Source organism: Stenella coeruleoalba, assembly GCF_951394435.1.
Source record: "Stenella coeruleoalba genome assembly, chromosome: 12".
Taxonomy (NCBI): Eukaryota; Metazoa; Chordata; class Mammalia; order Artiodactyla; family Delphinidae; genus Stenella; species Stenella coeruleoalba.
This window is the reverse complement of record NC_137158.1, coordinates 19994912-20017553: the sequence shown is the minus strand read 5'-3', so window position 1 is coordinate 20017553 and position 22642 is coordinate 19994912. Positions and strand designations below refer to the sequence as shown.

The following is a 22642-nucleotide window of genomic DNA, read 5'->3' as shown; positions in this document are numbered from 1 at the left end:
CACTCAGTTTGTGGGAGAAAAGAATATGACCTTAGAAATACATGAAGGTTAAAGCGATCTGATAATTATGCTTAGAAAGTTAATGGGATTCATACTTGGAATATGGCAATTACAATACTTTGTATTACAGTAATTTCTACTAGAAAAATAAATAGGTCAGTAGAGGGCACAATAGTTTGGTATATTAAGAAAGTATAGTCTGTATAAAAAAGTGTCCACCTAAATGTGGAAGCCTAGTAGAGAGCCATCTGAGTAAGGGTCAAAACAGGAAGGAATGAAAGCTCTGCTCTTATGGGTGGATCCTATACACTGCCTATCCAAGTGGAGAATACAGGTGACACAACTAGAAAACTTACTCTAAGGGAACCTATAATTTTGACAAATTTCAACTATCTTGCCATTTGATGGCCTGCCTTTTTTGAAGATTTTGTCTCAAAATGTAGATGAAATGATGAGTGCAACTTATATTTGATCATTAATTTTGATCAATAGGGAAAATGGTGATATTATAATAGCAGGAATCTTACGTGAACTAGCCATGTTATCTTGGAGTTCGAAAAGTAGGAGAATTTCTGAGCAAGGTGGATGAACAAGTGGCATTGAGATACTTTAAACAAGGCTTATAAAGGCCTGAATTAATTGCTGGTAATCACCAAGGTTCTGAAGAGACTTCTAGACATTCTCTCACAGCTACATTCTCTAGTCTTATAGAATTGTCGGTGAATGAGTGTGATGAAAGAAATCTAGAAAGCACGTTTCTTGATCTTTTCATCATGGAGTAAAGCACTGGCTTTCAAATTTTGTTATTCTTCTGCATTGCAGTCATTTCGTGTAACTTCAGTTTCAAATCATGTAACTATTTTTTTTTAATTTAGGAAGAAGAGAAAACTGGCATGCTGGCTAATGGTAAATATATATATTCATAAATTTTCATTGGCGAAAAATTGGTCTGTTCAGAATTACATCTAAATAATTCTGAATAAATTACTATTTTTGTTTTTAAATATTTTCTGATGAATTAAACTTTACACATTTTCTCAATAATACGTTCCTTATGCCTACCTTAAATTTTTCCTGTTGTATTTAAGAGTACTTATTTTTTAAAAGCCCAGCATGCCTTTATGGATAAATTGTACCAGACATTCAAAGATGTATTGATATCAGTCCTTGTTAAACTCTTCCAAAAAATACAGGAAGAGGAAATTTTTGCAGACTCATTCTGTAAGGCCAGCATCACCTTGATACCAAAACCAGACAAATATTCCTTAGGAAAACTACAGAAAAGCAATTCTATTTACAGTGACATCAAAAAGAATATAATGCTTAGGAATAAATTTTATCAACAAGGTAAATTATGCTTAAAACTATAAAACATTGAGGAAAGAAGTTGAAAACACACAGATAAGTGGAAAGATATTCTGTGCTCATGGATTGGAAGAATTAATACTGTTAAAACATTCATACTACCCAAAGTGGCCTACAGATTGAGTGAAATCCCTATCAAATTCCAATGGTATTTTTCACAGAAATAGAAAAAACAATCCTAAAATTTGTATGGAACCACAAAAGACCTCACATAGCCAAAGCAAACTTGAGAAAGAGCAAAGCATGGAGGCATCACACTCCTTGATTTCAAAATGTATTACAAGGCTATAGTGACCAAAGCAGTATGGTACTGGCATAAAAACAGACATATAAAACCAATGAAGCAAAAACAAAAGCAATGAAACAGAATAGCCCAGAAATAAATCCATACATCTGTGTCACCTGATCTTCAACAAGGGTGCCAAGAATATACAATGAGGAAAGATAGTCTCTTCAATACATTGTGTTCAGAAAACTAGACATCCACGTGCAGAAGAATGAAATTGGATCCTTATCTCACACCACATACAAAAATCAACTCAAAATGGATCAAAGACTTAAATATAAGACCAGAAACTGCAAAACTATGAGAAGAAAATATAGGGAAAAGGCTTCTTGATGTTGCACTAGGCAATAATTTTTTGGATATGACCCCAAAAGCACAGACAACAAAAGCAAAAATAGATAAATGGTATTACATTAAACTAAAAAAAGTTTCTGCATAGCAATGGAAACAACAGAGTGAAAAGGCAACCTATAAAGTGGGACAGAATATTTGTAAACCATGTATCTGGTAAAGGGTTAATATCCAAAATATGCAAAAAACTCATGCAACTCAGTAACAACAACAAAAAATTAAAAGTGAGCAGAGGACCCAGATAGACATTTCTCAAAAGAAGATATATAAATGGGCAAACAGGTATATGGAAAGATACTGAAGTTCACTAAACATCGGGGAAATGCAGATCAAAACCACAATGAGATATCACCTCACACCTGTTAGAATGACTGTTACCAGAAAGAGGAAAAAATAAGTTTTGGCGAGGATGTGGAGAAAAGGGAACTCTAGTGCACTGTTGGTAGGGATGTAAATTGGCACAGCCTTTATGGAAAACAGTATAGAAGTTGCTGAAAAAAATTAAAAGTGGAACTACCTTATTATTCAGAATCCCACTTCTAGATATATATCTGGAAGAGATAGCTGTACTCCCATGTTTATTGCAGCATTATTCACAGTAGCCAAGGTATGGATACAACCTAAATATCCATCAACAGACAAATGAATAAAGAAGATGTAGTATATATAATATTACACATGTATATGTAATATGTATTTACATGTGTAATATTTCGCTTTAAAAATAGAAATCCTGCCATTTGCAACAACATGGATGAATGTGGAGGACATTTACATGAAGTGAAATAAGCCACATGAAGAAAGACATACTGCATATTCTCACATATGTGGAATCTAAAAATGTCAGTCTCCTAGAAACAGAGTAGAATGTTGGTTACCAGAGGCTGGGGTTGGGGGATATAGGAAGATGTTGGTTAAGGGGTACAAAGTTTCAGTTATGCGAGATAAATAATGCACAACAATGTGACTATAGTTAATGTTGTATACTACTTGAAACTTGCTGAGAGGGGAGATACTAGGTGTTCTCACCACATACACAAAAAAGGGTAAATGGATATGTTAATTATCTTGATTTTGGTGATTATTTCACAATGTATGTTTATCAAATCAACAAGTCATAGATCTCAAATATATACAATTTTTAATTGGCAATTATATGTCAATAAAATTGGAGGAAGAAAAAATTTTTTGTTATTTTTTGCAGACCTTTTGCCTTTTACATATAAACATAAATTAGGCTTGTATATAAGCATAGATATGTGTTGACGTAAGCCTACTCTGTTGTATATAAGAATAAAATGCTTCTTTTAGATCTATGATTATGTATTCTTTATATGTAAACATTTATCTTTGTTTTTATACAGATTGCATACAATTTAAATATTTTGTTTATGGAACCATACAAGCTTCTCTATATTCCTAATATTTTTTTCTTTTATGTTATTGCAGTAGTGCTGCTTGATTCATTAGACTCTGTTGCAGAGGTCAACCTTGATGACCAGGAGAGAGCAACAACTAATCCAGAAGCACTGCCAGATATGACTGATAATGAAATGACAGGAACAGGTAAGAGGGATAAAGTAGCTGTTCTCTAAATATGTAATATTCTATGACTAATTGACTTCATTTCTAGGGAAATGTATGTGATATAATATATGTCATAGTTATATCAATAGAATGTTACATTTTTTATTGAAGTATAGTTGATTTACAGTGTTGTATTGTGTCACTGCTATATTCACTGAATACAGCAGTGATTAAATTGTGTGTGTGTGTGTGTGTGTATACACATACACACGTATGTGTGTATATAACTTTTTCAGATTCATTTCCATTATAGGTTATTACAAGATCTGAATATAGTTCTCTGTGCTATACAGAAGGTCCTTGTTATTTGTCTATTTTACATACAGTAGTGTGTATCTGTTAATCCCAAACTCCTAATTTATCCCTCTCCCCCCTTTCCCATTTGGTAACCAAAAGTTTGTTTTCTATGTCTGTAAGTCTGTTTCTGGTTTGCCAATAAGTTCATTTGTATCAGTTTTTTAGATTCTCCATATAAGTGGTATCATATGGTATTTGTCTTCTCTTTGTGACTTAATTCACTTAGTATAATAATCTCTAATTTCATCTGTACTGCTGCAAATGATGTTATTTTATTCTTTTTTTGGCTGAGTAGTATTCCATTGTGTGTGTGTGTGTGTGTGTGTGTGTGTGTGTGTATGTGTATACCTCTTCTTTATCCATTCATCTGTTGATGGACACTTAGGTTGCTTCCATGTTTTGACTATTGTAAGTAGTGCTGCTATGAACATTGGGGTGCATGTGTCTTTTTGAGTTAGAGTTTTCATCTTTTCCAGATATATGCCCAGGAATGGGATTGCTGGATCATATGGTAACTCTATTTTTAGTTTTTTAGCAACCTCTCTGCTGTTCTCCATAGTGGCTGGACCAGCTTACATTCCCACCAACAGTGTAGGAGGGTTCCCTTTTCTCCACACCCTCTCCAGCACTTATTATTTGTAGGCTTTTTGATGATGGCCTCATTTTAGTTTTGACTTGCCTTTCTCTAATTAGCAATATTGTGCATCTTTTCATGTGCCTTTTGGCCATCTGTATGGCTTCTTTGGAGAAATGTCTGTTTAGGTCTTCTGCCCATTTTTGATTGTGTTGTTTGTTTTTTTGATATTCAGCTGTATGAACTGTTTGTATATTTTGGAAATTAAGCCCTTGTCAGTTTCATCATTTGCAGATATTTTCTCCCATTCTGTGGGTTGCTTTTAGTTTTGTTTATGGTTTCCTTTGTGTACAAAAGCTTATAAGTTTGATTTGGTCCCATTTGCTTATTTTTGCTTTTATTTCTTTTGCCTTGAGAGCCTGACCTAAGAAAACATTGCTGTGATTTATATCAGAGAATGTTTTGCCTATGTTCTCTTCTAGGAGTTTTAAGGTGTCATGTCTTATAAGTCTTTAAGCCATTTTGAGTTTATTTTTGTTTATGGTGTGAGGGTGTGTTCTAACTTCATTGATTTACATGAGGCTGTCCAGCTTTCCCAATACCACTTGCTGAAGAGACTGTTGTTTTCTCCATTGTATATTCTTGCCTCCTTTATTGAAGATTAATTGAACATAGGTGTGCGGATTTATTTCTGGGCTCTCTGTTCTGTTCCACTGATCCATATGTCTGTTTTTATGCCAATACCATGTTGTTTTGGTTACTGTAGTTTTGTAGTATTGTCTGAAGTCTGGAAGGTATGCCTTCAGTTTTGTTTTTTTCCATCAGATTTGCTTTGGCAACTCTGAGCCTGTTGTGTTTCCATATAAATTTTAGGATTATTTGTTCTAGTTCTGTGAAAATGTCATGGGTAATTTGATAGGGATCACATTAAATGTATAAATTGCTTTCAGTTACTAGTATGGCCATTTTAACAATATTATTTCTTCCAGTCCAAGAACATGAGAGAGCTTTCCATTTCTTTGAATCATCTTTAATTTCCTTCATCAATGTTTTATAGTTCTCAGCATATAAGTCTTTCACTTCCTTGGTAAGATTTATTCCTAGGTATTTTTTTAATACATTTTTAAAACAGATTGTTTTTTCATTTTCTCTTTCTGATATTTCATTGTTAGTGTAAAGAAATGCAACAGATTTCTGTATACTAATCTTGTATCCTGCTACCTTGCTGAATTCATTTATTAATTCTAATAGTTTTGGTGTGGAGTCTTTAGGGTTTTCTATATAGAGTATCATGTCATCTGCCTGTAATGACAGTTTTATCTCTTTCCTTCCAATTTGGATCCCTTTTCTTTCTTTTTCTTGTCTGATTGATGTGGCTAGGACTTCCAAAACTATGTTGAATAGAAGAGGTGAGAGTGAGCATCCTTATCGTGTTCAGATTGCAGTGGGAAGGCTTTCAGCTTTTCACTGTTGAGTATTATGTTGGCTGTGGGTTTGTCATAAATAGCTTTTATTATGTTGAGATATGTTGCCTCTGTACCCACTTTGGTGAGAGTTTTTATCCTGAATGGATGTGGAGTTTTATCAAATGTTTTTTCTGCAGCAGTTGAGATGATCATATCATTTGTCTTTTCTTTTGTTGATGTGGTATATCACATTGCTTGATTTGCATATGTTGAACCATCCTTGTGACCCTGGGGTGAATCCAACTTGATCATGGTGTCTGATTCTTTTTATGTATTGTTGGATTCGGTTTGCTAATATTTTGTTGAGGATTTTCGCATCTATATTCATCAAAGATACTGCCTCTAATTTTCCTTTTTGGTAGTGTCTTTGTCTGGTTTTGGAATCAGTGATGGTGGCATCATAGAATGACTATGGGAGTGTTTCCTCCTCTTCAGTCTTTTAGAAGATCTTGAGAAGGATCAGTATAAGTTCTTTTTTGTATGTTTGGTAGAATTCCCTAGTGAAGGCATCCAGTCCTGGACTTTTGTTTGCAGGGAGTTTTTTTTGTTTTGGTTTGGTTTTTCGTTTGTTTTTTTTTTTTTGCAGTACACGGGCCTCTCACTGTTGTGGCCTCTCCTGTTGCGGAGCACAGGCTCCAGACGCGCAGGCTCAGTGGGCATGTCTCACGGGCCCAGCCGCTCCATGGCATGTGGGATCTTCCCGGACCGGGGCACAAACCCGTGTCCCCTGCATCAGCAGGTGGACTCTCAACCACTGCGCCACCAGGGAAGCCTGGGAGTTTTTTTATTACAAATTTTATTTCAGTTCTAGTGATTGGTCTGATCAAATTATCTATTTATTCTTGATTCAGTTTTGGTGGACTGTGTCAACAATAAAATTTTCAGTCTCATATTTACTACTATATTTAACAACTTAAATAATCTGAACTTGCTAATTGTGACACATAATGCTAGTAGGCTGAGTAAAGTGTGTTTTAAGATATATACTTGTTAATAAATGAATGAATGCTGTTGTTACAAAGTATAGTACTGTAGATGAATATTGACTCATTTTCTGCACCCCACCCCCCTGAGTGTTCCATTAAATTTGCCATGCGTCAGAGAATTGAGACTTCGGTCTTGTGCGTTTCCATAGTTCCCTCTGTGTAGGCAAAAGCTAGATCGCATCCTAAAATTCTGAAATGTCTAGGACCATCTAGACTTGACTAAAGGTTGTAAAGACCTTTAAGATAGTGCCTTTTCAAACTTTTTTTAAAGCAGTGGAACTCTTACCTCTAAATGGAATCTTAGGTAGTACCTCTATATAGATAAAAAATGTATTTTATCAGTATAAATATAAATGTTTACGTATGTGACATTTACTTATAAAGTTAGTGAGAGTAGTAATGGTCCTTTGAAATTCTTAAAATTAAAAGTTCTAGATATTTGTTACATTCTTATATCATCAGACTTCCAATATGTTTGTATATTTTGTTTTTGTTGTATAATATGAACGTTTTCTTGGTTTACCAGATAAACAAGTGCAAATGGGAACTTTTCAACTTGCTTTTTTGCAAGTCTCAGTTGACCAGTATGGTCAACTAAACCAACCCAGACACTTGGAAAAAAAGAACAATAGAAATGATAAATCACTAACCAACTCTGAACATCTGCTTGCATTTTATTTTTATTTCTTATTTTTTTTCTACTTTTCTATGGAAGTATAATATACTTGTATAATAATTCACCTATCATCATAGCTTGATGAATTTTCAAATACTGAACACATCCATGTAACCAGCAACCATATGAGAAAACCAAACATGATCAAAACCACAAAGTCCACTCAGATCTTTTATTTCTAGTCAGTGCCGTTCCAAGAGTCACCACTATCTTGTTTCATCCACTTCCATTTTAAAACGTAAAAAAAATTAGAACAGAATTTTTCCATCAAGACATGTTACTCATTTACTTGTTACTACCCAAGTGAATATTCCGCCATGCTGAAAGCATGTGCTGAGCACATGTTCCTCATTCTTACTGCTGTTTTTATTTAAGTACTTGTCACATATGTGCTGTGATGGTCAATCCACTTGCACTTCTTTCAGTAAGCAGATATGGATTCTTTTAAAAGACCAGTGTAGAGCTACAGCTTTTCTAATCAGTGATGCATAGTAGAGGGTTCTTTTATGTACAGGATGGCCAGAGAAGCTTTATTCTAAGATACACATGGAAACAAAGCCAGAGGCAAGAGTTATCACTCTGATGCTCTTTACAGTTACATAAATGGCACATTTGAGTGTGCAGATTATTTTTTATTACAGTTTTTGTGTTTTAAAATGAAATTTCAGTCAAATGTCTGTGGAAGCCGTGATTTTCTCTGAAAACTGTTTTTTAACACTCAGTATGAAAACCGCTGCTGTAGGTTATAAGAAAAACTCAGAAATAAAAAATGTATTGCTGGAAGCAAAAATTCTATTAAGATGATCCAGGTCAGTTATATAAAGCTAAATTTTCTTGGTCTTATTTCTTAAATGTTCTTGACTCTGAAATAATTTGGTAAGTCAATTACTAGAAGAGTGTAAGTATAATCTTATTGTCTTGTGGCCTTGGATTCATATTCCCAGCCTTGCCAGTTACCAGCTGCATGACACTGGACAATTAATGCCTCTAAGCCTGTTTCCTCTTCTTTAAAATGAGCTCTTGTGATGATCAACTGAGTTAGTGCCTAGTATATTGTTAAGATTCAACAAGCAGTGGCAACTGTGTGGTTCTCATCATTATTATTTATATCAACACTCTGTTAAGAGTACAAATTATAATAAAGAACCTGAAGGCATAGAGTATAAATACCTTTTGGCTGTGAGGTATTGAATTTACCTAGCATTTCAAAAAATACACTTGAAAATTTTCAAATCAGCACCTGAACTTGGTTTAAAAACTGAAAAGATCAGTGGCTTGTTTTTTGTTTACCAGGTGTCTTCCAGTATTAAGCAGGCTCCGTTTAGGTAATATGTTGTCAAAGATGATCTCTTTTTTGATAATACTATTCATGAAACTTGTGCTTTATTGTCTTAAAATGGTTGGTAACTGTAAAATGAGGGCCAGATCTAGCCTTTTGCTTGTTTTCATTTGTCTCGAGGGCAGGTACCATTTTGTGCTGGGCTGCATGACCAGAGCAGTCACAGGAGGACAGTGTGGCTCCACAACGGGACCCTTGCCTCTGCCCAGCAGGATTTGACCCTTTTCAACCTCCTAAAGTGGAAAAAAATAGGGCGTTTTTGACTTGTGGTGATATATAAAATACATGCAGAGAAGTCAGCCCTTTTCTCTATAAAATGCATGAAAAAAGTTAACATATATGACCCTGGAATTATTTTTAACATCAGTTGGGTTAATGACTCAAATTAGGAGAAAAGTGCCTTTCCCTTGCTCTGTTTTCTGAGCAGCCCATGATACCACTCGATCTTCCATTTCTGATTTCTAACTTTTAGGTCGTTGCTTTTCTGCATGTTTGCTCAGCTGTTGCTTTAAGCCAGAGCCTCTTCTTTCTGACACCTCACACGTGTTAAATTTGGTATGAGCATTCAGTGCTGCTGTGCGATTTGCCACTGGGATCATTTCTTTTATACATACTCTGAAGATAATTAAGCATCCTGGTATTTCTGTAGAGGAGACAAAACACCTTGTGCCTTTTCCCTTTCTTCATAAAAATTCATTCTCTCTCTCAGTCATGCTGCTCTGAATCTGACAGGTGGTTTAGGGCAGCGGTCCCCGACCTTTTTGGAACCAGGGACCGGTTTCATGGAAGATAGTTTTTCCATAGGCGGGGGGCAGGGGAGTATGGTTTCGGGATGATTCAAACACATTACATTTGTTGTGCACTTTATTTCTATTATTATTACATTATAGTATATAATGAAATAATTATACAACTCATCATAATGCAGAATCAGTGGGAGCCCTGACCTTGTTTTCCTGCAACTAGATGGTCCCATCTGGGGGTGATGGTAGACAGTGACACCCAAAGTGTGTTGCTTACGTCCAGCCTACTCTGTAATCTCATTTTGGTTGCTGTCCGGTAGTGGACAGCTAATGTCGCCGCTGATCTGACAGGAGGCGGAGCTCAGGCGGTAATGCCAGCGATGGGGAGCGGCTATAAATACAGATGAAACTTCACTCACCCGCCTGCTGCTCACCTCCTGCTGTGTGGCCCGGTTCCTAACAGGCCATGCACGGCATGGCCCGGGGGTTGGGGACCATTAGGCTTAGCTTAGCAGGCAAGGTCTTTTTCCTCAAGTCCTACTGAATATCCCTGCCGCTAAAACTGTCAGTAATTCTGATCTCACGGTATCCTCCACTTTTTTGTTTTTGATGTATTTAATCAAATCTATTCCTTTATTGGGCATGCTCCAAATAACAGTGGTGACCTGAAGCAGTAGATAGAAAGATATCCCATTGTGAGGCATCCTTACACAATCATATGTGGCACTTGGCTTCCTCTTATGTTTAGAGTTGAAAGTAGTTCCTCAGAATTTTATACTGTGCAACTTACACATCATATAGAGGAAGAGGAGGCTGTATGTGCTCTTGTAAATATTTTTAGGCATTAATTGATTAGTTCATGGGTATCAAGGGAAAAGGAGACTGGTCACCATATTTCTCTCTTTTTGTTTTTTCCACTCTTCTATAGCACTTTTTTCTTTTCTCTAATTTTGAAAATTCCACTGTTAGTAGTGAAGAGTACAAAATTAGTAAGAAAATACTCATAAAAGTCTTAGATCATTGTTGTCATTAGATCCTTTGAATTATTTCCTCTAGAGTGTATTCATCAGTTGGTGGGAAGAGGAGGAGGTTAATAGGGAAGGAAGAGTGAACAGTGACATCACGTCTCCTATTTTGGATGACTGGGTGACTGATCATACCACAGCCAGAATAGCAGGTACTAGTAGCAGAACAGATGTTGTTGGGGAATATAATTAATTCACTCGAGGATGTATTAGATATGATTTGCTTATAGAACAGTCTCCTTGTCAGGAAGTTTAATGTTCAAAAAAGAGATAAAGACAAAAGACATAGATTTGGGAGTCACGTGCACATGGGCAGTTATTAAGTGAAGGGTCTTGATGAAGTTATCCACTCCACTACCACCGCCCCCCCCCAGAAAAAAAGAGAAGTTTTAAAAAGAGATGGAGGAGCCCTGAGATGAGTCATTTACCATACAAGATGGAAAAGCAGCCGTCAGAGCAGTGGGAAGAACAAGAAGGCGCTATGCAGAGGAAACAGTCCCCAGGAAAATGGCAGGGTCACACGTCTCACAGGGTGAAGAAAATTTTTAAAAGTTGAAGAAAATTAAAGGCTGGGTTTGGCTACTAGGAAATCACTTTCTATTATAGCAGCTTTGGCAGGCTGTTGGAACATATTGGTTTGCAAAGCTAGAGGATTGAATTTCAGTTGAAGAAATGCAGAGTACAAGATGCTTGGTGGCCCCATGAGGCAGAGAGAGAGAGAAGAGAGACAGAATCCTTGAAAAATTGTGTCAATTTGAGAAATTTAGGAATAGTTTTATCCAATGCAGAGAGGTCGATTAAGGGTAGTAGGAAGAGACGATAACTAGTAGAGTCCTATTTTACAGTTAGCACGTCAGGACACATCTCAGCCCGCTACAGGAGTTGCTGAGCCTGCTGTGGTTCATGCTGGTAGGCTGTGGCCATGCATGACCCAGGTTTGTATTTCACTCTATTTTGATCATGTCAGTATTGTCCTATAGGCTTGTACACCATTCCTAATAGATTAAGGGACAATGTTAGTGTTCCATATTTCTTAGGTATTTGTGTGAATATACTAGAGATTACATTTAATTCAACAGGTGTTTCTTATGGACAGAGCAGTAGTGACATTGAAGCACTACATCAGGCTTATTGTCATATTGCCCATTCTTTGGGAGATGCAGATGAACAAAGACCTGAGAGTAATGCAGTGGAAAATACCAAGAACTCAGCAAAAGATCATCCTCAAGAAAATGAAGCGTCCTCTAAAAACGTCTCTACCACAGAATCTGGTAAAAGCTTCTTTGTTTGAGACCCTCTCTGGACAGTTTCCAGTGTGGTATAATTTAAATGCAGTTTGCTCTAGTGATTGTTTCTCAGTATCTGAATTTAAAGCGTTTGTTTAAATCTGGGAATCACTGGTTTAGCTATAAAGTTAGAGCTGAACATAGGATGAAATTTCAGTTCCTCCTCTAATATGCCTTGACCGAGTTAAGAAATCAGTTGCGTATTTTCACATTTTTTACACTTTTCCATGAACATATACTAAAGTTACTTTTTAAATAGAGAACAGTATTTTGGGATCAACTAAATATATAATTAACGTGTGTATGTGTGTGTGTATTTGTGGATACACCCATACACATATATTTGATGTGTGTACGTATCTATATATAGAAAGAGAGAGAGAGATAAAATATATAAATATATATCAAATATAAATATCAAAGAAGATTTTCTTATGGGGGAAACTGGGATTATTGTATGTGCTGTTCTGTTAACTACGTCAATCAGAGAAAATGTGATTTTGGTGGTATTAGACACTAAGTTAAGCAATTTACATAAGATTTTTGGTTGCTGTTTTAACTTTTCTCCCCTCTCAGATCTGCCCACAGTAGAGGAGCTGATGAAGCCCATCAGAATAGATTCCTTTGGGGTCAGTGGTTTCGATTTACAACCTCTCAGGTATGACTTTTTTGGAATGGATTGAACAGGTTGTTTGTTTGTTTATTGTTTTGTCACTGGGAACTTTTAGAATCATTTGTTCTACAAAACCATTCCTAATGAATGATTAACGTGTAGCTGGTATGTGTCTACCTGTGAGTCACTCCTGTTTTTTTTTTTTTTCACATTAGTCTTAATTAGTTTATCAAAATTCTTCTCATGGTAAAATTTAAAAATAAATGCTGCTAAAAAGTTGCTGCCACTAGGTAGGTAGTCTTAAAGCTTTCCACTGAAAAATAAAATCCCTTCAGCTCTAAATAGCTCAGGGACAGTTGATTTGAATGCTGAGAGGGAAATTAATTTTATTCTGTGCTGAGTCATCTATTCACTTCTTCATAAGCCAGTTAGTTTTACACTTAGTCACAGGCCAGCTGTTGTCTTTCAGGGTGAGTTCTTGGATCACAAGAAAAATGGGCTTCATGAAAATGTTCCAGCTCTGGTACATTTTAATGACAGCTTGTGGGACATGGCTGTCATTCACCAACACAGAGAAGCATATCACAGTAGCCTCGTCGTAAGGCTGCACTTTGCATTCGTGAAGCACTTAGAGTGTCACACCCGTTATCTCATGAGATCCTCAGAATAAGTAGGTCAGGCATCTTTATCGATGAAACTGAGGTAAACCAACTTAGTGGTGGAGCTCTCACAGGAGCCAGTAATGACGACGATGATGGTGATGATAACAGCTAGCATTTTAATCACATGCTTACCGTGGGCCAGGTACTGTGCAGAGTTCTTTACATACTAGATTTTATTTAATCTTAAAGCACCTCTATGAGGTCTCTTCCATTATTATCCCCATTTCATAGATAAGAAACTGAGCTTAAAGAGGTTAAGTAAATTGTTCAAGATCATGTGGCCATAACCCAGGAATGCACTTGGATTGTCAGGTCTTTGATCTCCATGAAATATTTCTGTGAAAAGCCTGTCATCCATGCATGTATTCATTTGTTCATTTGTGTTACCAACAGACAACTTTTTGAGCCTCCCTTGAACCCCATCCTCATCCTGTAAATCCACTTGCAGTGATTTCTTGGCCTTGTTCCTCCCTTTGTGCTAATTGAGAGAAAATGATGCAGCGTAGCTTACACTAAACCCCGTCGACTTGAATACTAAGCCTAGTATTCTTCCACTGGTCGGCAGTGCTAGTTAGTATTTTTAAAGCGCAGTTATGCTTCCTTACCATTGCTGTTTGGGGCTGTGCTAGTGTTACTGAAGAGATTTTTCACACATCCTGTGTCTTTGTTGGCATAGGTAGCACCATTTTGATAATGTGAGTTCTAAATAAGGATTTTCACATTGTGTTTTAAAAGCTGAGAGCCAAGTGTACTTACATTAAAGGCATAACAATAATTATAGAAATGTCAGTAGTATAAACTTTAGTACACATATCAAAAAACTTTTTAGTAAATTAGGATAAGTAATTCTAGCTGCTGTAACAAAAATATCCTTGAAATTTTAGTAGTTTAACATCATCAAAAATGTATTTCTTGCTCGCATCATAACCCCATGTGTCTCAGTGGAGTTGAGGCGGGACTCTACTCCACATGGTCATTTAGGGACCCAGGCTGCTTCTGTCATCAACACACAGTTTCAAGGTTCTCATGGCCTCATCTAAACAGTCGCTAAGGAGAGAAAAAAGATGGTTTACCATAATTCCTTTTAACTGCCTTAACACAGAAATGTTACATCACTTCAGTCCACATTCTATCGGTAAGAACCAGCACATCTAGCTAACAAAGTCCAAGAGGGCTGGGAAATATGGTTTGCTTGTGTGCCCAGAAAGAAAAGTTAAATGCGTTTGGTAGGCATCTAGCTAGTCTCCACAAGAATCTCCTCTTTTTTTTTTTTTTTTTTTTTTTGTGGTACGTGGGCCTCTCACTGTTGTGGCCTCTCCCTTTGCGGAGCACAGGCTCCGGACGTGCAGGCTCAGCGGCCATGGCTCACGGGCCCAGCCGCTCCGCGGCATGTGGGATCCTCCCAGATCGGGGCACGAACCCGCGTCCCCTGCATCGGCAGGCAGACTCCCAACAACTGCACCACCAGGGAAGCCCAGAATCTCCTCTTTTAATAGCCAAATATCCATTCTACTCTTATGAATACAAAGACCTACTCAGCCCCTCCTCAAAGCGAACAGCTCAAGTCCCATTCAGGACTCTGTCCATCTGAAAGGCCAGGATTTCCAGGTGAAGCACAGTTCTCTTTATCAGGTTTGAATATAGCTCCTCGTTGTCTACTAATCAGTGAATTAAAGAGACAAGTTACATACTTCATTACCCACACCTTCTCATTCAGAAAGGAAAAGTATGAAGAAAATACAGCCATCAGTAATGCAACTTTGAAATCCAGTGAAAGACCTTGTAAAGACCCCCTACCTTGAAGATGGGAATTTTCCTTAATTACGCCATTGTTCTGCTCTTAAGGAGAAACTACCATATGTGTGTGTGTGTGTGTGTGTGTGTGTGTGTGTGTGTGTGTGTGTGTGTATGTATGTAGGTATGTGTGTGTGTGTGTATATATATATATATATATATATATATATATATATATATATATATGGTTCCATATAGCTCCTGGTTCCAATCCTTGAAGAATTTGTCTTGTATTTCATCACCATTGGCTTCAACTGAAGGGGGTTTCGGGGGGGAAGCTATGCCCATCTTGGAGGATGCACTGGTTTCTCTGTCCACTTTCTGCCTACAGGTGGTTTTAAGGCTCCCAAACAAGTCTCTAGTCTTTTTTTTTTTTTTTTTAATAGTAGGGTTGTGGTTTCTTTGTAATTAGTTGCTTCAGAAAGTTTATTAGGCTTCTGATCTATTTGGTTCCAGTTAGTCCCATGTGCCAGCAACTACACTAAACACTCTTTGCTACACAAAGGTTTTAAATCTGCTTTATGTCTTTGCTTCCTTGTTCTTTTGTTTTGTTTTTTCTCTCTCAATTTAATTGCAGCTGTCTGGATATTATTAGGAACAATAACCTTGTGTTTGAAAATGACACTTATAATGTGATATTTGCCAAGGGACTGAGTCACTCTTTTCAACCACGAAGTCCCATGATGTCTTGCTTTTTCATAGCATTTTTCAGTGCTGAATCTTATTGTTTGAGTTCAGACACAGAGAGTGAACCTAAGAGGCCCTGAGTTTCTCGACTCTGTTTCCTTTGATTTCTTCTTAAAAAAATAGCCCATTCTATCTTGAGCTCATCTTTTTCTCATAATATCTTGTCAAAAGTAGCCAGTAGTAGCTAGCACCTAAAAACTGCCTGTTCTCTCCTACCATTTCCTTAGTACCCCACACTCGGTAGCCATGTGGTCTGCCTTATAAACTGTTATAGGTGACAGTTTAGCAAATGTTTTGTCGCTATAAAACATGGGTTGTCACCTCTCCAGCCTCTACTATCAGTTTCCTTGCCACCCAAAACCCAAGCACTAAGCCACTGCCTCATATTTTAGGTTCTTGTCGCCACAGCACTCACATTCTAAAGGCCAGAACTAGTGAATGGCCCCGTCTAGATTGAAGGCGTTGAGGAAATGTAGTTTAGTTGGTTCACAGCAAGAACAGGGAACAGTTTTGATGAGCAGCTAGCCAGGTTCTGCTACCATTAAGAAGGAAAGAACTATTATATTTTCTGATGATTCCAGCTACTTCTGTTATTTCTAACAATTATCAAGAAGCCAATCTATCTTATATGAAAATGGTAGCTTCTTAAACTTTCCTTTAATCTTATTTTATAAATTACAAAATTAAATGGCCTAATTGACCATGATTTAGTAATTTGACAATGACAATATCCATTTTTTGGGAGCTCCCATAATATGCTGATATTTAACCACATTTATAACATTTCCTTAAGGGACAGTTTCCATATTTTGAAAATCTAATGGTCTGAAATGTGACATTGCATTTAAGTGTTTTAAACCACAGAGATGATTTTATTTCAAAATCCTAGTGATTTTTCTTGTTTTACTTAAAAATTTTCCTATACTGTGATGAAATTATGCATTTTAATATTTATATTTTATGGCTCATTGATGTAAATTATGGTTACTTACTTGGTTTCTTCTAGAAATGTGTAAAATGTTTTTAACCTGCTTCAAATGCATGTTGACTTTATGAGATACTATAGATAAAAGATATATTACAAAAAGGCCACTTAGAAATTCATTTTAAAATTTTTCTTAGACAAAAGCAATCTCAGCCTTGTTTGGTTTGGCTTTCCTTTGAAGTAGGTCTCAGAGTCAACCATGAAGTCCTGTATATTATACTGCATTACAATTATCACCTGAAATTTAAAACAATTATGTGATGCTATGTGAGTATACTCTGTTAACCAGAATTGTAAATAATATATTTAACATTAATGACCTAATTTGAATAGTTACAAATATTAGATATATTTAATACTCTCATATATTAATCATGTAAATGTATTTTATATGTATCACGTGTATGTGTATATTAATAAAACTGATATTTGAGGAGTTATATAGGGTTCATTCTCTGTGTCCTGTCTTATTTTATAGCTATAAGAAACTGGCTGAGAATAAAGAATCTGAATTTGTTAGACCTTTACCCCTTAATATGAACCAAAATGTTATGTCTCAAGAACCACAAACTGTGAACCAATTTTTGGACAGAAATGAAGAGAATGTAGTTTTAGAAAAGGCAACAAATGAAGGTACAGAAACTAACCATCCAAGAGTAAATGCTGTGGAAGAACAAATAGATAAAATGTACCTTGATATTTTGAAGAAAAAAATGTCTGTTGGTCCTTCATTATTACCTCAGGATGACAAAATAAATAAGGTAAGTTTTTGTAATGCAAATTGATTTGACATATTGATAAATGAAGTTATACAAATACTATTGATAAGTATGTACTTCTTAAGCTAGTGGCATTGGTTACATACTAACCTCCACGTAGATCCTGGATATCTGTGAGCAGTCTATAACAACACCCTGTAGTCCCCAAATTTAAAAATAGCACCGTAGCATTAGCTTTCTTCTTGAAGCCATTCTTTATATTTTTCATTTTTTTAGTAAAGGTAGTCCAGAGTTTGAGTAACATAAGAAAATAAAGTGTATTCGTCATTCTAGTGCTTTTCAATCTTTCTAGTAGTTTGTGTTCTGCAAAAGTAGGTAAGTTGACATTTCCTGTAAATGCTATTAGCAGCTCTTAAGAAACCTATATTTCATTGTTCCTTTTTTCTCTGTTCTTGATTTATTCTGATTATATAGGCTCCATGACCACAGTATTCCGTTTTTATTTTACAGTTCTGAGCTATGTGTTTACCATAAACTATCTCCTTGTATCAATAGAATAAGGCAGGGTACTAATAAATTTTTACCTTGAGAAATCTGGAGAAAAAAGAAGCTAAGACTTTTGTCGTTTCAAAACATGTTCTTCCCTGCTCTCCTCCATGTTGATTCTAGTAATTACATGTCTTGCTTTCTGGCAAGCTTATTTTGTTTTATTATTTTGCTTTGTCTTACTCCTGACTTTGAAGATGTGCTTCCAAATACTAAAATTCGGATGAATTAGAGAACTTTAATATAATGATTTGCCTTCTATGAACTATGTTCTTTAGTAATCAGTATGGTTTTGCTATCTGTTAAATCTTATTTGCAACTGTAGTCAAAGTTTAAGTACTAAAGAGCTTGTACTTGTACGCAGACTTTTAGATCTCAACTCAGTTCTGGAGAAGAAGGGGCTGGGATTGGTAAACAGCTACCATACAAGAAGGCCAGAAGTGCACCTCCTCTATTTAAAAGAAAACCCCAGAGTGGATTATATGCATCAGTTAGGAGCTCAGGGTATGGCAAGCCCAGTTCACCCTTCAAGACATTTTCTAATCTTGAAAAGAAAACTTCAAAGGACATTATGAAGAGCAAAAGCTTGAGATCCATTCCTACCTCAAATCAGGCTAGGAAAAAAGGTAATTATATACTCTTTTCATGATAGAATTCTGTACATATAGTGTATTATTTTATTTTCTTTGTTCTCTACTTTCCCTGTTTCCTTCCTCCTTCCATGAACTTTCCTTATTCATAGAAAAAAATTATTCATAAGGTACTGCATTCCATCTTTGAAAGATTCAATTCAATTGAGTTCAGGAGGTTTTTCGTCATAAGTTCTAGGTTTTCCTGAATGAGACCCAGAAAGTATGGGAAGTGAATATAAAATAGGAGAGTCAAACCCCTCTTCATCTGGTTGGCTATGTAATATCCAAAATATTTGCCAGAGAAGAGCTATGAATTCAAAATGCAAATGGCAACGTATAAATGAGGGTCAACCATCTGGGTATTAGTTCAGTATAGACTTGGAGAGTAAGGATGTTTTATAGATCAAAGAATGCATACTTTTATACTCAGTGTCTCTGTTAGTTATTTCCTAATGTAGTTGCTTATCGCTATATTGGCAGAAGGAAAGGGTAATTTTCCTCTTAGAAGCCCATGCAACTAGTAAAAGAAATAGAAATGCTCAAGTCAAACCAACATTTCTGTTGCCTTAAGACTCCAGTGGGGAAGGGAGAGCAGTAGAACCAGAAGCGTTTTGTTCTTTTCTTTGTGATTAAATCAAATAGGTTACCAATTCCATCATTGTTTTCTGGTGATAGTTGTCGGAGGAGAACTAACCTCACTGGAAAATTCACTTCTAGCTTAAAAAGTAGGGAAGTGCCTTTCCCTACTACTGTCCATTCCAGGACCACTTTGTCTATATTTAAAATTCTTTCAGCATTAAAGACTCTCTTCTTCTGTCTGTTTTGGTGTGTCTTCACTGCAGCGATCTGTGTGTGTAAGGTGGAAAGGCTAGGGCTGATCTGTGTGAGAGTGCAGGAGAACAGCAGTGGGGGATGGCTATTCTGGAGAGACAGGAATTGATTGTTGGCTTAATGCAAGCTTCCTTTCCTCCTGTTCTTAACCTACGGACCTCTGACCCCTTTTCCTAAGAAGTCTCTTGTGTTCTCTTACTTTCTCGTTTCTGTGGGACATCTGCTTGTGATGTTGTCATCTACTCATTGTTATTAATAATTAACTGCCCATTGGATCTAGTGCTTAATGTTAAGGAAAAACACTTGGAACATTTCCCAAATTTTAGAATCATCAAGAGGAGTGTGAAAATTTTTCATTAATGTTTTAGGAGTATTCATTCTGTACTTTCGGGATCAAGAAAATGAAATTTTGTTTTTAATATTATTTACTCTATTGTATGTATTTTAGATAAACTAACCACCAACATTTTTGAAGTTTACTTTATCCAGATCCATTCACATAACAAATATTTTTTGAGCACCGACCTTGGTCCAGGCAATATTAGAGGCCCTTGAGATACATTGGTAAACAAAGTAGGCAAAGATTTCTCCCCTCCCTCATTTTGTGAAACTTTCATCTGATGAGGAGAGATAAACTTTTAGCAATATGCATAATAAATCAGTAAATGAGGTTATATGCTAAGGAAAACTAAAGGTAGAGCAAGAACGTCAGTGGGGGAGGTCACAGTTTTCAATAAGATAGAGTAGGCCTCCTTGACAGAGAGCCATTTGAACAAAAACTTGGAGGAGGCAAAGGAATTGGCCATGTGGATAGCTAGGGGAAGCGTATTCCAGAAAAATGAAATGACTAAATAGTGCAAAAGTTCTGAAGTAGGGAGCGATGCCTGGCATGTTCAGGGAACAGCATGGAAGCCCATACGGCGTGGGCAGAGAGAGTAGGAGATGAGACCGGAGAGTCAAGGGAGAGGCACATGTAGGCTTTTCTAGGGCATTTTAAAGACTTAGGCTTTCACTCTTAGTGTGAAAACATGAGCCAGTGAAAAGTTTTGAGCATGAGAGTGATTCATCTAATTATCCTTTAGACAGATTTCTTTGGCTGATACCTTATAGACCATATACATACAAACATATACACACACTGTAGAGGACACAGGAAGAAGCTCAGAGCCCAGTTAGAAGGTGATGTTAGGAGTGCAGGCTAGAAGTGATGGGGCTGGAACCAGTGTGGCAGCAGTGGTGGTGATGAGAAGCGGTTAGGTAAGGGTATATTTAGAAGACAGAACCAAGAGTCTAAAAGATCGGTTTGGGGTTGTGAGAGAGGAATCGAGGATGATGGCAACTGGGAGAATGAAGTTACTCTCTCGCTGGGATGGGGAAGGCTGAGGGGGAGTAGATCTGGGGGTGGAGAGAAGACCAAGAGTTCAGCTGTCGAGGTGATAGTTTTGAGGTGTCTGTTCTACACACAAGTAGAGAAAACAAGGAGGCAGCTAGGTAGAAAAGTGTAGAGTTAAGAGGGTGGTGTGGACTGTAGGTTTCAGACGTTAAAGATGAATATTTTTGAAGCCATGTTTGTCTGGGTTTTTTTAATTGAAGTATAGTTGATTTACAATATTGTGTTAGTTTCAGATGTACAGCATAGTGAAATTTTTTTTTGCAGATTATATTCCATTATAGGTGATTACAGGATATTGGGTATAATTCTCTTTGCTGTACAGTGAATACTTGTTGCTTATCAATTCTATGTGTAGTAGTTTGTGTCTGTTAATCCCACACTTCTAGTTTGTCCCTCCCACCCCTCTCTCCCCTTGGTAACGACGAGTTTGTTGTCTATGTCTGTGAGTCTTTCTGTTTTGTATGTATCATTTGTATTATTTTTTAGGTTCCACATAGAAGTTTTTTTATAGTATTTGTCTTTCTCAGTCTGACTTAACTTCACTAAGCATAATGTTCTCTGCAACTGATGAAGATTATCAAGAGAGCATATCTAGAGAAAAAGGAGCCAGGGCCTGAACCCTGGGCATGCTAACCTTAAGAGGTCAGGCGGAAGAGGAGTCGCCTGCAAAGAAGACAGAGCAAGGTTGCAGGAAACCTGAATATGCGGGGTCCTGAAAGCCAGGTGAAGACAGTGTGTAAAGGAGAATTGATCTGCTCTATCAGTTGCTGCTGAGGGATAAAGAGAGATGGGGACTGACAGCTGGCCTTTGGGTTTAGCAGAAAGGAAGCCATCAGTATTGGACAAGCAGTTTCCGTGGATATGTGGCTGTGAAAGGCAAGCTGAGTGAGAATAGGAGGAGTGGATACTTCGAGCTCTAGATGCCCCTGGAGGAAAGCATGTAAAAGGTAGGAAGAAAAAAATGGGGCAGTAGCTGGCATGGAAGTGGAGTTAGGAGAAGCCTTTTATTTTGCTTTGTTTTGATTTAATGGGAGAAATAATAGTTGTGAATGAATAATAGTATGTTTATGCACTTTGGAAAGATGCAGTGGACAGGCAGAAATGCATGATGGAGGGGAGAATTGCTAGAGCAGTGTCCTTGAGTAGAGGAGCTGTCTTGGGATCCAGTGCACATGGGAAGAGTTGGCTTCAGAGAGGACCATGGACAGTTCGCCTGTGGGCAGGTCGACAGGAAGGGGGGAGATGTGGGTGCAGACTGGTGGGTGGGTAGAAGTGGTGAGAGGTTGCTTCCATTACTCTGAGAAGTAAAGTACAATGTGATGAGGTGGCAGTGAAGTTGGGGCAGGGGTGTTGGAGGAGGGAAGATGTGAAAAGGCAATCCTGGAGGGTTAGACTGCAGCAGGAAGCGTCGGCGTGCAGTTTGTGACCACGAGTGTAAGTTGAGACCAGGCAGGGTGTGTGTGTATTTGTGTATGTGTGTGCACAGCCACATTCTACTGCACGATTGCAGGTGTTGGGTAGTTGTATAGTTGGGGTTGTCAAGAGGCGTGGCTTTTGCCAAATGAGTACAGTGAACTGAGAGAGGAGCAAGAAGGGAGAGACCAAGGTATGTGGAATGTAAGTTGAGTCGTGAAGGAAGAAAAGACATCAGGGGGGTGATACAGCATGACACAGGCAGGACCACAAAGTGAGTCCCAGGGGGTCCCAAGGATGGTGGGAATCCAGGTGGGAGGAAGGATTGATGGAGAGTAAATGCGTTACTGGTGATAGAAAAAGATCTAGAGCGCCAGTGGGAGAGA

General features: G+C 37.3%; 1 protein-coding gene across 4 annotated transcripts in view; it reads left to right on the top strand.

Annotated features, from left to right (window-relative positions):
• CEP162 (centrosomal protein 162) overlaps positions 1-22642 on the top strand; it is a 92500-nt gene that overhangs the window by 23826 nt on the left and 46032 nt on the right. For 3 of the 4 annotated variants that reach the window (XM_079939768.1, XM_079939770.1, XM_079939767.1), the window contains 6 exons: positions 876-906; positions 3452-3568; positions 11775-11966; positions 12558-12639; positions 17201-17483; positions 18352-18613. In XM_079939768.1, coding sequence (XP_079795894.1) covers positions 876-906; positions 3452-3568; positions 11775-11966; positions 12558-12639; positions 17201-17483; positions 18352-18613 — 967 coding nt within the window. The remainder of the gene's footprint in view (positions 1-875; positions 907-3451; positions 3569-11774; positions 11967-12557; positions 12640-17200; positions 17484-18351; positions 18614-22642) is intronic. The other variant, XM_079939769.1, reaches the window with a different exon arrangement.